At 40.2% G+C, this 19444-nt stretch overlaps 1 protein-coding gene across 1 annotated transcript in view; it reads right to left on the bottom strand.

Annotated features, from left to right (window-relative positions):
* Positions 1 to 19444, bottom strand: part of raver2 (ribonucleoprotein, PTB-binding 2) — an 81313-nt gene that overhangs the window by 41413 nt on the left and 20456 nt on the right. The window contains exon 4 of the mRNA XM_072684255.1: positions 1073 to 1545. Within this exon, the coding sequence (XP_072540356.1) occupies positions 1073 to 1545 (473 nt within the window). The remainder of the gene's footprint in view (positions 1 to 1072; positions 1546 to 19444) is intronic.

The raw sequence follows: 19444 nt of genomic DNA on the forward strand, positions 1-19444 counted from the left end.
CACACTCATAGCTCATGTTCATTAGTTCACTGGTTGACTTGTGTGATGTTAGTACTTCAGATTTCACAGTTTAATACTGCATGCCTCAGTGACTGCTATCATTAGGCCATGAAGACCAGTGAACTAACAAATATTAATCAGATAATTATTCATTAAAACCACCACACCCACCTCACTTCTCATTTTCTGCCATCTCTCAAAGATAAAATGAGAGAGCCTTTCACCAGTCGACTTGTTTGCCCTGAGCCGTGCTGGTCTTAGCATGCCAATAATCGGAATGCTGAATAATTGAGTGCACGCTGGCTAAAGTAAAGCAGGAACCTAAAAGCTCAGAGTGAGTAAGAGTGCAGCGATGAACTGTGAGGTCAAAGCCTTGCGCTTCATCCACCTCCATCACTTCTGCATATGAGCATGGTGTGGGTGCAGCTCTACAGTGGAGCATGTTATTGTGAGGGTGTGAGGTATTGATTTCTGTGTTGGCTGGAGCCGCTCCTAACAGCAGGCCTAAGATCAGTCTCAGCCTCAGGCTTTAAATGGTTTTGATTAGGGTGTAGGCTGAGGAAACCTGATTCTGCATCATGACTAACTCTGTTGCTGGATGGAGTATTGATTTGCCTGGGTTGGCTAGGTAAGGGAAAAGGCCGCCATATTAACACACAAAGGAGAACTCAAGCTGGGGGTAAGGTTTCAGCGCCAGCCCTCGACACTATGTCTGGAAGTGATGTCTGACCTCTAAAACCACACTCAGCCATGCTGCACTTCTCTAATAGACTGAGATAGCAGTGTGATATATACACAAACACACACACAAGTACACAAAACCACTCTCGAAAATAAGAAGACAAGACATATATTTGTTTGTCATAATGCGCTGACAAAAAGTGCAGCACACAGTGGAGAGACCTACAAGGTTAGTCATTTTCACTAGGACTATGTTCCCTCCATGTGTATAACTATCAGCTCCACGGGCAGGTGGGAAATGCATTTACTCCATAACCCTGTGGTCTTTTTTATCCATGTCAGTCAAGCTTAAGTCCCTAAATATGATCCAACCCCCCTTGCTGGTGCTCACCTGGCAGAAGATGGGTTTGTAGCGTACAGAGAAGATGTGTGCCAGCTCCTCTGAGTCGTCGAAATCAGCAGGCAGCCGGTCCACGCACAGGCACTTGGAGTGGAGGTGTTCGGCAGTGGTCAGCTGGTTGACGTCGGTCCACTGCACCATGAGCATGCGGTCACCCTGCACTTTGCCCAGCAGTTCGGAGCGAGCCCTAGAGGCTGAGTCCTTCTTCATGTACTCCACAAAGCCGTAGCCTTTGGAGTGGCCCGTCAGCTCACTGTAAACCAGAAAGCAGCGCTCGATGTTCCCGTAGGACCGCACCAGCTCCTGGAACTGAGCGGCGGTGAAGGTGTGAGGCAGGTTGGTGACGCACAGCAGCGAGTCTGTGGGCTGCAGCTGGACGGTGATGTCACGGCCACGGACTGACGTTTGGTGCAGTGAACGGATGGCATCTTGAGCCTGGTCACCGTTTAGGAGGGTTACAAAGGCTGGTGGGACACACACAGACATAGATAAACATTAATATACATATAAAAGACCGGTAAACGGGTGTCAAATGTAAACACACTGAACAGGAGTCATTACTGTATCACGTAAGAGGGACTTTAAAGAATTCAAAAAAAAAAAAAAACACAACACACCACCACACACAAAACTACCTCTGATGGGTTTAATCAGCTGTGAAAGCCATGAATGCATTAATTCATCAAGCATGAAATAAGATGCTAATTACATAAAATTAAACATGTCCCACAAAAAAAAAAAACACTTGGTATTGCTAGAGACAAGGCACTACTTCTCGACTCCTCAGGGGTTCGCCATGGTTCAATACTGGGGCCAGTCTAAATATTTAATCAAGCTCATTCTCTCTTAGTTGCCTTTTCTTACACCCAGGTAAACCTTAGCACTTAACAAGTTTATTTCAAGAATACTGAAGGAGGATTTACATCAGCGTGTTTACTTCTTTTTCCTTATTCCTTCCAAAATCCTGGACTATTCTCTTGAGTAAAAAACAACTACAATTAACTGCTGACAGCTGTTGTAAAGCACTAATGATCACTTTGGATGCTAGCGCAGCACTTGGAAAATACAGAACAGAGAGTCATACTCTTTCCTTAAAAACGGAAGATTCGTTAACGACGGTCTGCATATCCCATAAAATACCCCTAATGACTGCTTCAAGAAGTACGAGAATGGCCTTTCTGTAGACATAGTAGCTTTGAAACCGTTCTGTATCCCCATACACATACACTCTGTGGACAAAAATATTGGGACACTTGCTCATTCATCCTTTTTTTTAATGTTTAGAGTTTCTACAGTCCAGGGAAGGATTTCTGGTAGATTTTGGGACATTGTTGAGAGGATTTGATTGCATTCAGCGACAAAAGCAACTCATCCCAAAAGTATTGGATGCTTCACATTGCTCCACAGTTAAATGCTAAGGGGATTTACACCCCTCTAGCCCACAACTGTCATTAGTCAATTAGAAATGGGTGCAACTTAAAGTAGCATTCTTTAGAAAAGGTGTCCACAAAATGTTAGACCTAAATATGAGTGTATTAATAATGTATTTATAATATGTCTTTAATGTTTCACACTGCTATGTGCTTTTGACCTTTTTTATATAGTCATATATGTCATACAGTGTAAAAAAAATCATCTAAGTCTATTTAAGATTAATGAACTACTCCACATTATCTCAGGCAAGTGTGCACCAGTTTGCACCATGCTAATTTATGGAATATATATGGACAAAAATGTTGGAACACCTGCTCATCAATGTTTTTTTCTCAGGGGTATCAAAAAGAGCTTATCCTACTGTCTCTACTGTGGAAGGAAAGCATTGTACTAGATTTTGGAGCATTCTTGTGAATATTGGACATATATAATACTTATATAATACTTTCTTAAATACTTTCTGGAGCTACTTTACCCATCCCCCATACACATCCCCTCTGTTTTTCCCCTCACCTTCGTACTTCTGAAAGCTCTTACTGTACAAAGATTTCCAACAATGCGTTCAGAGACCTGCGAATAGATGACAATAAATGTAGCTTAGCTGAGGGCTTTTTTATGACAAAGAAAAAGAGGCCTGCACAAAGCTTCTTAAATAGCTTACACAATAATCTTATAATTCACAGGCAATTTGCTGGTGACAGGCTTGAGACGGCCATTTTTAAATCACAAAAAGGGACTTGATTATAGGCTTTGTCTAAAATCGTGACAATTATTACTGTTTTTTTTCTTCTTTTGCTATGGCAAGCAGGGGGAGGAAGCAACTTTATTGAAGCAGCTTAAAGCCTATAATTGTTCTGCCATGAGACTTGTACAATAACTCATTAAAGTGCACTAGCGGGAGTGGTTTTTGTGGTGAAAATCACGTGGGAAATGTAAAGGGCTGATTCCCTAAGGCTTTCTGAAAAAAGATGACTGCAGGTGGGTCATGTTTGATAGTCATATTTACTTTTTTTTACCACTTTAGATCCATCTCTGGCTGGAAAATCTCAATATTCCAACCATACGTGGCACATATGTTGCTATCTAACCCATTTGCATTCTTAATTCATTATGTATGGTTCGATGTCCTGTGCTTGTTCAGCCTGTTAAGACTTCAGAAGCTCATATCATGGCAGGATCAGCTCATTCTCACCCACCTTTCTGTGACATCCAATGAGCTGTTCCGACACTGTGAACAATAGAGCTTGTTAGAGCTCATCAGCACTCATTAAGCCAGGGGGTGAAAGATCACTGCATGTAAAACACACCGATTTCACATTCCCTCTCCTTAATGGATCTAAGGAATAATGTGGCTGCTTTTTCTTATTCTCGATAAAAGCTGTCAGGCATCATTACGGCTGACCACGGCATGCAAAATATACTGCTACTGAGTCACTCCAGACAACTGGGGTTGTGGCAAACTGCAGACGACACAAGCTCGGCCTCCAGTACTGTGGCTCGCTATGGCTCGTTAGGCTTCGATAAGGCTGGGTGTCATTACCAGATGGCCCTACGTCTCAGCTGAGCGCCAAGTTTTGGTTCTTTGGGCTGGGATTTGACAGAGCGTCCTCCCCCTGTGGTTACTGTCACTTGCAAAGCACAAACAAGCCTTCACCTGCTGCTTTACAGCATGTCAATTACCAGGGAATCCCTCTCCCACACGCACTCGCACACACACAGATTTCAAGCAGACGGATAAGGCACACCTTTCAAATCACTATATGCTAAGGCTGGTCAGTGTAAGCATTCTGTGTACTCGGCCTACAGAGTTTTACTAGCTGATCTCGATGAAGTCTGATGGACATAAACACCAGCACACACATAAATATACACATGGACACACTCTTAATCCTCCACCTGCTGCCCTGTGGCATGCCAGTTAACACTACAACATAAGAAGTAACATAAACATCTGTCAAACATGAAAGGATCGTTCAGTTAAGCACGAAAGGGCAGGAAAAGTCTTTCACCCTCAGGCCTACATGTCAGTTACACAGACACGATAAACAGACTCAAAACGCTATGCTCAATTTTTTTGGGAAAGGTTTGGAAAATAGACTAGAGGAATTAACAGAGATATTTTTATTTAGGGGTTCTTACATTCAGTAAGCAGAACAAACTACTACTCTGTTTAGAACAGCGGAGTTGGGAACCCACAAAAAATAGTCCTGTGGAAATTTACATCTATGTCATTTTTCCCTCATCCCAAATGCAGTCAGCCTTCAAAATGGTCATTATTAGAACAGGCCTACAAAGTGGACAAAAGTACAGACCACATTCAGGCTTTAAGACGTCTGCTTTACTGTTTTAACCACAGTAATGCACTTAAATTTTAAGTAAATCACAATGTTTTAGATATTTCTGAGAATCATCAATTCTCATCAATATAAAATAAGGAAACATGAAGGAAAACCCATGAAAAAACTTCCAAAACTTCAAAAGGTTAAAAAAAATATTTAAAGCCCCTGGGAGCACATTTTGATATATCGACTTTATTGAGCAAAGTTTAAAAAGAAAACATAAAGCAGAAATATGATAAAACACTCATCAGGTCAACAAATCAACAAAATGCCCTCATCCGATCTTAATATTCTAATAAATGTGAGTAACTGACAGCCCTCTACCAATGGTGAACATTTTTTTCTTCTGTTACCATGGCACCACACAGAGCTTGAGACGGAGAAGCTGCGTTGTTTAGCTTTTTGTGGTTTCACAGCTCTTCAGGGTTTACTGAGGTTCTGATATCTGTAACTGAGTTACCGGTCTATATATAGATACAAGCTTGAGGGCACTCCGCATAAAAGATTGACGTCCCTCCTGACCGGTACCCGGCGCCTCTCAGCTTCTCCGCTTTGGTGGCTGGTTACATGCTGTGGGCAGGGGACGAGTGGGCGGTCTGCAGGGGATCTCCGCGGTTAAGGTGCTGCGTCGGGACCTCCCGTCCATCCCAGCCCCCAGCCACTAAATTCCACTGTCAAGCGGAGAAGCGATGGGCGCCGGATGTGAGGGATGACAGATCAAGCGGGGCAGCCGCTCCCCTAGTTACAGCTCTGGCTTTAGCTCACCAGTTTCAGGTTTAGACAACTGAAATTGTGGAGCTGATCAAGAAGCCATTATTGAGCAAAAGAAATGGAAATGTGATCAAATCAGACTGCTGAAGCTGCTGAGGTTCTTAGAACAATGGACTGACCACCCCACGAATCCTCAACAGACCTCAACATCATTAAATATATTTGGGATTATGTGGATGGTGAGAAGCAGAAAATGTTTTAACTTCTAAGACTGAACTTCTGTAGGTGTAAAAAGATCTCTCTGCAGAGTTATCTGAAAAACAAATCTAAGGAGGTCTCCTGACAGGAATGGAAGCTGTGGACTCGCTAAATACTGAACCACCTGATATTATATTTTCTGTTAAATAGGTTTTCTGTTGTTTTCAGATGCTGGAACATGAATAACTTGAACTTAATGGATATTTTAATAGAGCTTAAACACATGAAGGGTAAATCCCTGACTTTCAAACTGTACTGATGGTAACACGCTTTTGACCTTTTTTATAGATAATATGACCCCTATGTCATACAGTGTCAGTGTCACTTAAGAAAGTCTATTTAAGATTAATCAACAACTCGACATGTTCTCAAGCAAGTTTGTGATCATTTATGCATGCAGTTTGCACCACGCTAATATATGGGATTCAACATATTGGAGAAAAGTATTGGGTCAATACAAAAATATTGGGACACCTGCTCATTCATTCTTTCCTTTGAAATCAAGGCTATCAAAAAGAGTTTATCCTGCAGTTGTTGGAGTAACTGTGTCCACTGTCCAGGGAGGAAGCCATTCTACTAGATTTTGGAGAACTGCTATGAGGATTCCATTGCTTTCAGAAGCAAGTATGTTAGTAAGGTCGGATAATTTTTGATCACCACCCAACCTCATGCCCAACTCCCCAACTCATCTCACAAGTATCAGAATACACAGTTCCACTGCTTCACAGCTCAATGCTGGGGGGCTTTATACCCCTCTAGCCCATATCTGGCCAATAGATTAATGTTTATTTGCCATTGGCAATACTTCTCTACAAGGACAGGACAAGCTATATATGTGCTTCTGTACGTCTGTGTCAGCAATAGTGCAACGTTAAGTAGCTGAGTGTGTTCATTAGAAGGGGTGTCCATAAACATTTGGACATAGTCTATTAGCCACACACAGCTCTCCTGCAAAACGGAAGAAGTAAACCTCAGCGACCAAATATGTCTCGACAGATCGACTACATTTGATTTAAGTAGAAAGCTGTGTCTATTTTTGTTCATTAACGTTAATTTCATGTTCTAGAGGGCTGGCGATCCACACCATCAAATGCACTGTTTAAAACAAAAGAATGGTGCATTTAGCATATCACACACTGCCTTACCTAACAGCCATGAAACAAATAACATATACAGATCCAAATCTGAAGCAAGCCGCGAAGGCACACAGGCTGACTCAAAACAACAGACACTCAGTGACTAACAGACACATTAAAACACAAAGCTCTGATAATGGAGCTGTAATGGCATTGAACAATCCAGCCTGAACATCCAAACATAACCGTGCTCTTTTACGAGACACAGCTCGCAGTAAGTACCCTGGCCCTTTGTACTCCTAGCTGTGAGTGTATGTGTGTGTGTGTGCGCACAGTGCATGTTGCGTGTGTGTGTGTGTGCGTTTGCGTCCTCCTGGTACAGCCACCCACACTTGCCACTGCATCAATTAATGATGATCTCCTTCTGCTTTCCCAGCATCAGTCATCTGGCTCAAGTGCTTGTCGAGCCCGGCAGAAACTCCCACACGCTCCCGTAAAAAGCCCCTCTCTCTGACTTCAAGTAGACAATGAGACCCCTACACCGTTAATGGATCCACCCCCCATCCCACCCCACCTAATCCCCCAAACCTTCATCATCCTCATCATCCCCACCCAATATTCAGAATCAGACTGGGTCAAATGTTCTCCCCGGCAGATTTTACCACCAAGGCACTGCATTGTTTACTAATCGTTATTGTCATAGTGAGCTTCGGAATACTGACCAATCGGTCATTGTTTTACTGTCCGGACATATAACATAGGTTTTTGGGGTACTCTGATGAATGAAAGCATTTATGTAATCCAGTAATAGGAAGTGTTTTTATCGAAACAGAGCAGTTTATGGTTTAATACTGCGTTATTTGAAAAATTCATCTCAATTTGAAGCAACATCCAGTCATTTCACTGCAGTGTTTTGTCCATGCCTATATAAAACCAATGACAATGACAAAGCAAATATAACCAAGCAAATATGTTTCTGGTTACAAACATGCCATCGCCTAAAATTATATGTTTCTACTAATATCTTTGCGATAACACAGAACAGAAATATGGTTAAAACTTTTCCTGAATCTGTAGAGTCTGCCTTTACGACCGCATCTGCCTCTCATCAGCAAAAGAGGGTATGCATGTGATGTCACAGGTAGTCAAGTTATGTTACATGCAAGTGCATTTAAAGACCAATTAGACCCCAAAGGGTTAACCATGTTTTTTTTTATTGTAGAAGGTCGTGATTTCAGGTCTTTGCTTTTGAGAAGACCTGTATATATATATATATATATATATATATATATATATATATATATATATATATATATATATAGACCTATACATAAGTAAATCAATCATATTATGTGTTTCATGTATCAATTCTCAAAAACACAGTATTCATTTTAGTTTAATAATTTTATAATAGTTTATATGTAGAGATTGGTGGTAGACAGTACTTCGTTTTGTGCTTCATTTTGTTAGACAGCGGAAGTAGACTTTTCTTCAACTCTTTTTATAATATGCCAGTAAAAAATCATCTTGCTTACAGTGTCAATTAGGGTTAGAAATATGGCAATATTCTATCAAATCGTGTAATTTCACAAAATTTTACGATATTTATTGTGATACACAATATGCTCTTCTACACACACGAGGATCTCTTCAGTGCTTAAAGAACCCTGATTAAGTGCACTGTTTAATTACATGCAGTAAATAACTGTTTGAATCAAAATCACTGTACGGGAGTATTTATTTGAATAGTACTGTTAAAGAATATGTGGCTACTGATGCATATTGTCTGCAATCACCTATATCACAGTTAATATTGTGAATGTCTTAAAATAGTTTTTTTATAGATAGATTATGAATAGATTTTTACCATATCGTCAACCCCTAGTTGCAATATGTTGCAATATATGTTGCGCAACAGATAACACCACTACCTGCCACTGAGCAACCACACCATGTTAGAGACTGGGGTTCGATTCCCTGTCTGGGTGACTATGCTGCGCTACACCAATAAGAGTCCTTTGGCAAGACGCCTAACACTGCATTGGCCCGCCTTTGTAATACGAGTAACCTAAATGCCTATATGCCTACAGCAAAATGCAGTGTAAATGTAAATATTTATCAGAACCCCTTTATCATGATATGTATCTCATTACTCTCTGGGAACGTCAAAAGAGGCGCTAAGCGTTCTTCCACACCCAAATTTCTCAATTCATTGCAACACTGCTAGTTCGAGCTACCAGCTGGCCTTCAGTTTGTTGAGACCCGGCCCTGAGACCATGGTGTCATCTGATGCAGCTGGCTAAGGGTGATGGCGCCGCAGGCAGTGTGAGAGGAAAGCGAGGTGAAGCAAGTGTGCTGGTGTCAATGCTAGGCTAAGTCCCCCAAGAAAGCAACAACACGTCACAGGGCTTGAAATACCATAAGCGTTCATTTACTATGGACTACTGCTTATCATATTCACAGTCCAATTTACATTACAGCACCTCGTCAGGTTAAACCAATCTAGCTTCAACAGGACTTAGCTGAAGCCTCTTTCTAATCATGAACCACAACAGCAAGAGTGTGGGCAGCTAGTGTGAGTTCTGTTGCTGCCTGTGGTTGTCAGAACTTGGTAGTGTCAGCCCATGGTACGAATCTGCCACTGTATATTTCATGCTGATGAACTGTCCACGGGGAGCAGGCGAGTACGCTCGCACGCCAATTAATTTCCGTGCTGTAAATCAGTCATGTAGAAATCGGGTACAGCAAACAACGGTGCACACAACAAGAGTCGAGGCGTGAAATGACAGAGTGTGGGCTTTTGATGGTGCACTCTGTGTCCCTTTGGGATTTGCTCGAGCTGTTATCTCTGCCACACTGTTAGAGAGAGAGAGAGAGAGAGAGCGAGGGAAAGTAGTGAAGTGCTGTCAGGAGCATGGGATGAATGGTGAGATGGGGTGAGATGATCTCTGCTTCCCCCCATGTCCAGGTCTTTTTTAAGGACGCGCTATGTCCACAAATACCAGAAGTTCAAATGGATACTGAACTGTTCACTTACAAAATCACCAACAGGGGTGTCCAAACATGACTTGTAAAGTACCGTGATGAGCTCAAAAACGGTGAACACAACCGCCCCTCCCCCCAAGACAAATCAAACAAGAGCGAGATCACCGAACTAATTCTTATTAATGCAGTAAAAGAGCATATTAGGCCAGAAGCGTGAGCTGCACGGCCGAGTGCCACTTGCAGTACTCTCGTACGCTAATCAGCCTTTTGTATCGGCTACACGCAGCAAGTAGAGCGCTAGTGTGGCTTCAGGCTTTGCCATTTGCAGCCAACCCCTCGAAGCTTTCTGCTTTGCCAGCCGTGCCACACTAGTCACAGTGCTACTTTTCTACGACTAGCTTATTTATTTATTTATTTTTACTTTTTTTGTCACACTCTGTTAAACCCAGTACCCAGTGAGCCCCAGTAGGCTAACTGCTGAGCCACACAAGGATGGGCCAATAAGCTTACAAAATACATTCAACAGACAGGGTAGAGTGGTAGCAAACCTAAAATAGCGAGCTGCATTTGTCAGATACAGCAAACAGTGAAATAGGAAAGGATCACGAAGAGTCCAACAGATGCTACTGGAGTGTGTTATCATTGACACAAGTAATGAGAAGCTTTTAGTGTACATATATTTGCCCTGAAGAGCGAATAAAATGCACATAATACTTATATATTATATATTTTTTTCTAAAAATACCACTACTAGTAGTAGTACTATTGCTACTACTACTACTAGTAGTGCTACTAATATTGATATTATTAGCTATAATGGTATAATGCCGCTATCATCAGAACAGTAGAATATAATATGATATAAATATGAGCTTGTATCGTCCATCCCTGGCATAAACTATAGGGCTGCCACTAATCGGTTAGCCTAACAACTATTTAATGATTTTGTCAATTATTCACCCCAATTTATTGCATGTAATTAAAGATACATTTATCTAACAACTGCATGTCATCCTCATATAATGTAAAAGTTCAAAAGTTCCTCTAAAAGAAGGCATCTTCAGCAGTCAGCAGCGCAGCTCCAAACAAATCTTATGCCTTATATATGTGGTCTACTATGTTTACGGCATTCCCTACACAATGAAATTTACTTCATTTAAATGAATGACAGAAATAAAAAAATAGATACAAAAAGGTACATATCCCATTAAACCCAAAGCGCATGACAACACACACTAGCACTGTCAATCAATGAAGAAGCCCAGATTCTAGACGTAAATTCTAAGACATTGACTAGACAACACTTTTGTCATTTCTGGCGGCCCATCGCCAAGAACAGCGCCTGTGTATTGTCTCTTCAGGTGATCAGCCATCACGCTAGTACTGCTGTGGTATTCTAGGCACATCTGACGTCTTGGGTCTTTGTAAACTTTTGGAAACCTCTTTTTTATGTTGACCATTTGTGATGCTGCCCTTAACGCTGCATTTTTAAAGCTTGTCATAAATGACACAAGACATGTTTTTTTAGCTTAAATCGGTGCTGAGGAGAGCAAAATGAAAGAAAAGACAGAATCAAACTAAGCTTTCAAAACAATTTCAGTAAATAAGAGCTTAAAGTGATGGTTGAGGAACAGGAAAATATGATAACTGTGGCTTGACATCGGAAAGCTGTTCTTTTCCTCTTTTAGACACTAACAGCACTACAGGAACAATCTCCACTATTGATCTGGTTAAATTAGACATTAACCATTTAAATAATTCAACCATTTAAACGGATCATTCAACAGGCGTACCTAAACCACACACAAGCTTGAGGCTGTCTTACAGTCTTAAAGTTTTAAGAACATGTTTTTAAGAATAGTAACTGTTCTTTGAAATGTTCTTAAAAGAAAAGTTTAGATAAATATCGTAGAACATTCTTAAGATGAAAATTAACAATTTATCTCGTTTTAACATCTAGTATTAAAATCTAATGACAGAGATATCTTCACTATACGATGCACTACATTTCACATTTATCACACACTGCATTTTCTTCTTAATACCATTTTCCAATTGCACTGCGCTACCCGAGTACAGACTGAGCAGCTTGGCTAAACATCACAAGGTGTGCGAGCAGAAATGTGCTCTGTTCCATCATCACGACTACCACCATCACTCACAACTGTGATCCTTTGAACAGGATCTTCAAAATAGAGCTGGGTAATAAACACTGATCAGCTGCAGGTTTCATTACTAACAGTGTAATTGGATAGTTTAATCAGATGAAGAGCAGCAGATGTTGAATAAAAATCACTGTATTCGGTACGGGAGAGTCTCTAAAAAGAAGTTTATAAGAATCTGTCGCTACTGATGTATTTAGTCTGTGATTACATATATTGTGATAAATATTGTGTATCGCGAAAAAAGTCTAATCGTGAAATAAATATTGTGAGAAAATAACGTGATAATAATTTTTATCATATCGCCCAGTCCTACTTCAAAACAACAGCATGGCTAGTTCCAATGAAACATGTAGGGGCTAATCACTCAATTAGTCACCTTGACACACTCACACACATGCCTAATTACTACTTCTCAGCATCACATGTTCTGAAAATATGTGACAATGTTCTGACGCAGCTGCTGTAGTAGAGCTTAGCACCTCCAGGTCATGTCTGCTTTAATGGCCCACAAAATGAGAGGATAAAGGATGCACATCAAACATAATTAAGCAGAAAACAGCCACAATATAACCCCTGGGTGCTATGAGATTCAGCATCATGCTTGGTGTTGGAGAAATGCACATTAGTGCATATGACTGCTTTTAATTAGACCACAGAAAAGTTTGGTCATGGCCTCAGTGGTCCCATTACCCCATAAAACCATTAAGGCAGTTTCACGGTTTAATTACGTGTTAACAGCTGAGACGTTTTGAATGAACACCCTGAAACGAACCAAAACGGCTCTGGAGCTTTTCCTCTATTAGAAACGCTATAACCTTGCGCTGTTCTTCCATTCCATTTGCAGCAGTACAGTAAATGTGCTTCTGGGCTGTTAAAAGCCAGGAACAGAGCATGTAGTGAAGCAGCCTCTCTGTGCCTTCATGAAAGTAGTGCTCTGCAGTGTGTTTCCCTGTGACGGTCTGACAGCCCACAGTAATCAGCTATTTAAAATCAGGAAGGCTCTGTATTATAAAGGATTCGGTTATGGGATGCAGCCAGCTGTCAAAAAGAGCAACGTCTTTTTAAAAAAATCTCTGAAATCACTTTTGATGTTTAAAAACAGAAAAGGCTGTAGTTTTTTCAGTCTTGTCATTTAGCTTCCAGGTTACTGTTGTTCAAAAACTCTTTCTAAATAATTAGAAGCAAAAGGTACTGAAAGCTGCCACAGAACTGCTCATCTTACTGAATTACAAATCTCTGATGATTTCCAACTAAAGATGATTCTTTTGGAAAGGAAAGTGCCACGTGTTAGTTATGCAATACACCTGAAATACATTTTAGACCTCATAATGTTTTTACAGTTCCACAATTACATAGAGAAAACAACTATGTGTTTCGACACATATGCAGTTGTACACATACGTGTAAAGAACCTAACAAATCAAGCAAATGTTAATGCACAGTTGCTGCATATCTGATAAACTATTACATACGAAAATACATAAATTTATGAATAACTGTGGCAATTTCAGACACCTCACTAAGTCCCAGTACCCAGTAACATCCACTTTGGCAGGTATCACAGCTTGTAAACAGTCTGTATAGCCAGTTAGAAGCCTTTCTTTGCTTGTTTAGGACATTTCACCCAATCTTGCTTTCAGAATTCTTCCAGTTCTGCAATTATTTTAGGCAGTGTTACAATCACGGCAGGTGTAAGAACTATCCCAAAATTCTTCTGCCTACCCTTGTTAAAGCCCTTCATGGAGGATTTTGAGGTATTGTTAAGAAATGTGTACTGTTGCAGAAGCCAGCGTCTTTTCCGATTGAGTTTCCTGACGAGCTACACGCGTGGACAAAATTGTTGGTACCCCTCGGTTAATGAAAGAAAAACCCACAATGGTCACAAAAATAACTTGAATCTGACAAAAGTAATAATAAATAATAAATTCTATGAAAATGAACAAATAAAAAAATCCAACATTGATTTTGAACCATGCTTCAACAGAATTATTTTTAAAAATAAACTCATAAAATAGGCCTGGACAAAAATTATGGTACCCTTAACTTGCACAACCTTTTGAGGCAAACACTGCAATCAAATGATTCCTGTAACTGTCAATGAGACTTCTGCACCTCACAGCAGGTATTTTTACCCCGCACAGATTCAAGACACCCTGTGCCAGATGCAGCAAAGCAGCCCCAGAACATAACAGAGCCTCCTCTATGTTTCACAGTAGGGACAGTGTTCTTTTCTTGATATGCTTCATTTTTCTGTCTGTGAACATAGAGCTGATGTGCCTTCGCAAAAAGTTCCATCTGTCCATAAAACATTCTCCCAGAAGCTTAAATTTCTGAATAATATGTGCGACTGTATTCACAGGGACATCAAGCTGCTTGAAGAGGGTCTTATAACCTTTACCTTTAACATGATTGTCTATAATTTTCTTTCTAATCTCCTGAGACAACTCTTTCCTTTGCTTCCTCTGGTCCATGTTGAGTGTGGTACACACCATGTCACCAAACAGCACAGTGACTACCTGTAGCCCTATATATAGGCCCACTGTCTGATTACAAAATTGTAGACACCTGTGATGCTAATTAGTGGACACACCTTGATTTAACATGTCCCTTTGGTCACATAATTTTCAGGGGTACCATCATTTTTGTCCAGGCCTGTTTCATGAGTTTATTTTTTAATAATTCTGTTGAAGCATGGTTCAACATCAATGTCAGATTTTCATTTGTTAATTTTCATAGAATTTTTATATATTATTACTTTTGTCAGATTCAAGTTATTTCTGTGACCACTGTGGGTTTTTCTTTCATTAACCGAGGGGTACCAACAATTTTGTCCACGTGTGTATGTTACATTTGCCACCAGAATTTAAGGATATTTCCTTTGCCACTGGCTGCCATACATGATGTTGAACTTTGCGGACATCTTTTGTGAGGAGGATGCAGGTACATTTTTCTTCTTACGACTCTTCTATGCATATCGTTTTTGTACATGCACCGCTGCACAGTAGTAAGGTGCACTACCACACCTTCCTACTGCACCTTTACTGGCTTATGGAGCTTTTCAGCATACAAGCAGTTCTGAGCGGTCCCCATGTAGGGGTGTGTGATATAGTAAAAATATATCACCATATTTTTTAAGACATTTTCACAACACACAACATTTATCGTGATATTCTGACATGCAGACAAAATGCATCAGGAGTGGTAGATTCTTAAAACCTGCTATTCGGGTACTGAGTACAGTGATTTTTATTCATAATTCACTGAACACCATGCATCTAGAACATACAGAAGCATCCACTTAAACTAGACTAACTAAACTAAACTCTTTGTAATGAAATTAGCAGTTGGTCAGTGTTCTTTAAGCAGTAACGATATCCACAATACACTCAGAAAAGCATACAGTGTATCACAAAATTTATCAAGATGCAATAAAATATTGTCATTTTGCCCAAACTTATCCCCCAGCAGCCATTTCTGAATGACATTTTAACCATTACCTTAAATTACAAGCTGGAAGTGCTTCTACAGGTTTTAGACCCATAGTCTGAGGGGTTTAAAGGGTCAGAGAATTTATTTAGTGGACAATTCCTAATGACAAACTTAAAGATGCCTAATTATTCCTAGTGTCTAGTTCAACTAGCACATATTGGTTCATTAACATTTCTATAAAAATGACAACTGTACATATAACCTACAGCAGCTTACATAACTATTAGCCACTTTTCAACATTTGGAATTCATAATGTCCACTGTACTGTTTTGAAAAATGGCTATCGACTGTGCCAAGATAATTACAGAGCTAAAAACCTCAGAAACAGACAAACACCTCATTATTTGCTTAGAGAGCACACAACAATGAGCGCCAATGCCAAAACCAGTTTGTGTCTTCCGTTTCCTAATATAATTCTCCATCTATTTAAAGTAAATAACGCTAGCAAGGTTAGTACTGAATCAGTGCAGGACCTTTAGATACCCATGTGTCTTCATTATTGGACGGCGCAGTCCAAACAAAAGGTCCACTGTTAAGCTCTAATTCCCATGCCCACCACTTCCATTGTCATTCCACTAGCAGGCCGGAACGTCGCGCATACCTTCCACATTCCATCACGGATTCCCCTTACTGACACATGCAGATTTTTTAACTCGCTCACTCCAGCGAGTGGGAAAATCCAGGGCACATGTTAAATGTTACATTAACACACACTGTGTGTTCTGCATGCAAGCAATAATGACTGCTCTCAATGCAGGGTGCCAATTTACTGGATGGGCCGAGGTGAGCCTTAAGGGATACAGGATAAATATTCCTCATTACCTTTAAAAAATGCAGCAACTGCCTTATCAGGTGCAAATATCTTCACAAGTGTTGTTTTACACACCCACAGACACACACACACATTCTGTAATTCAGATTGTTCACTCTATCTCCATCTCCTCCACTTCTGCCACAAACTGCTTATGCATAATCTTTATGTTATGACAGAAGGCATAAAATCACATGGGGTGGTGAAAAGGGAAAATCTTATTCTTAATAGCCTCCTCAGACACTGGCAATTCAATTAGCTACGGTGCAGGCTACGGTGCAGGCTATGGTGCAGGCTCAGTGGCGACGCATACCGCGCTTTACTCTTCCCCACAGTGATGAGTCAGAGTAGGCTGGACCCTGGGCGAGAACACACTTTCAAAGTCATTCTTCAGTGTCTTTTCAAAAAGCAGCACTCACAGTTTCCCACAAGCAGAAATCTCTAAACGAGACATTTCCGCAGTGTGAAGGCTCATTACAGATGAATATAAATGTCTCCAACAATTCTATAATTGCTAAATTACATTAGGAGTGCTAGGAGCACTTCTTCTGGTGCGTTTATCTTCAGAAAGATTTTTCTTGCCGTCACTGACAAAAAGACAACAAAACAAACAACAACTAAAAAAAATCACATTTCTAACATTTCTAAGACACTTCAAGCACTTTCATTATCAAAAGCATATATACTAGGAGTGTAACAGTACACAGAAGTCACGGTTTGGTTCACGCCATGGTTCGGATCTCACAGGAAAAAAAAAAAAACTCACAAACGCGTTAGACGAGGTTTCTTCTATTTATTTATTTATTTATTTATTTATTTATATATTTATATTCTTTTTTTTTTTTTTTTACAGTTTAGGGGAAGGGTTTCCAAAGTTTTTTTTTTCCAGAACAACACTCACCTTATACACTTTTTAATCCATTGAATTCAATTCAATTCAATGTTATTGTCATAATACTAATACAGACTTGTATTAGATAATAATATATAGACAATAACTACAATAAATCCAAAAATATTACATTATGTGCATGTACATGCTGGCTGGGTGATTAAGTTGCAGGAAATACTAACAGGAAAATGTTAAAATATATAAATGTTTGTGTATGTATGAGTATGGCAGCTAGTGTTTAGGTAGACAGAACAGTACACAGCTTACGTTCAGAGAGGCAGTTCAAGTTAAAGTGCAAAGTGCATACAGTCCCTGAGGTGATGGAGCTCAGTGTGGGTATGATGAGTGTGTGTGGGTATGATGAGTGAAAAGTGATCCGCTGAGTTTGAATCTTCCACATGAACTCACAAATGCAGTCATATTTAGACGTGTCTGATTTGTGTTGTCAGCTAAAAGACTGGGTTTCTCACTCAGCACAAATTGAAGATCACTGTTACATGGTAGAGTGAGTATATATACAACATATACATATACAACACTCCTTCCACCATTTAATATGATCTTAATACTACAAAGCTGCTGAGAAACTGAGCTAGGGTCAGTCAGCAGCTCTGTGTTTGATCACCCTTACTGTTGGCATTCATTTTGCTGGTGTGTTGCTGACAAATAACGGTCACCGCAGACAAATTTTATTATTTCTGACATGGTGTCAGCATCAGGTAGCTCACAGCAAAAGCGGACTTTAACCAAAAAGCTTCAAGCATGGTCTTGCCCAGCAATTGCATGTCATCTCCTGCACACCACTTGATGCTTTGGTCTTGCATTACTGTCTTCATCAGTCTATATCAGTCTTCATACATACCTATGCATACTATGTATTCTCCATATAACTTGGTGCACCGGACATACTGGTTTAATTGGGTACAAATACACATACCGTAACACCCATAACGCATAAGTGATTCAGCATTGACTATTGCATATTCAGCATATTGAACTGCTAACAGTAATGCTCAATATCACCCACTGCACAGGTGCTTCACATTTTTAGAACAAGCACATCAACACTTGCCTGCTAGTGTGCAGCCAGAATTTCAGACAGCAGATGTAAAACAGAACTCCATAGCATTAGACTTTAAAGCACTTCTCACCATCATTGTTAGCTTAAAGTGGTCATATCCTACATTCTTGTACCTTGCATTGTATTACATAAAATATTGTGACGTCACAAAAATAATTAGGTTGTTTTTTACATTATATGAGTTCCTTAAACTGTTGGGCCTGACATAAAAACATAGCTATTTCTGCCATTGTATCTATTGTTACTTGGTTTCTCAGTGCTGATGTTTGAACTAGTTTAAAACATAATGAAAATGATCAAATAAAGCTGATCACACACTCAGCGGTCAGCTAACATGTGAGTAACCACTTTTGTGAGTTATGTAGCAATGGAAAACAAAGAACTGTTTAGAATCTGCAGAATCACTGGTACACTGTGGAAAAGCGCTTTTACCATGACTAGCAAGGACATGCATGCAGCACCAACTTGCAGCAGATATAAGCAAGCATTTTTTTTTTTACTGCGATACCAAGTCTGCCAGGTGAAAAGGGTTTAGGAGATTCTAGCATTGGATATAGGACATTGGATGAAGGTTCCATGACTTTGTTTTGAAATCACATTTGAGCACGTGTCAGCTAAATCACACAGTGTCCACTATGACATATAGAAAACTACTGAGGGGCTCCCCTGCAATCAGCAAAAGACCTAAAAAACTAAATTAGCCAAGTGTATGTACAGCTTCAAGAAAATATATAGGTTATAAGTTCAGAAGGGTATACTGGGTCAGGAGAAAACTGCTTCCAATAGATGGCTATGCATTTATCAGTTTTAACAAGAACACAAAGATTAATAAGCCCTGGCAAATTAGGGCCAGATGGCGATGCAGTAATTATGGCACTGCCAAGGCTGACAACTCAACCTGGCCAGACTTTTAGCAGACTTAAGGTCACGCTCTGTAGCCCCACATATGAATTACCAACACTGTGCACTGAACTCAACACAGGTCTAATTCTCTCCTAAAGCACAGCCAATGCCCACTGCCTTTCCAGGCAATCCAAACATTTCGAAAGCCAGAGGGCCAGCAGCTGCCAAGCAGAGAGAGCTATCCTGCAGCCTTGTTTGGTATTTAAGACAGTGGAACC

This window comes from Salminus brasiliensis, chromosome 7 (genome assembly GCF_030463535.1).
Source record: "Salminus brasiliensis chromosome 7, fSalBra1.hap2, whole genome shotgun sequence".
Classification (NCBI taxonomy): Eukaryota; Metazoa; Chordata; class Actinopteri; order Characiformes; family Bryconidae; genus Salminus; species Salminus brasiliensis.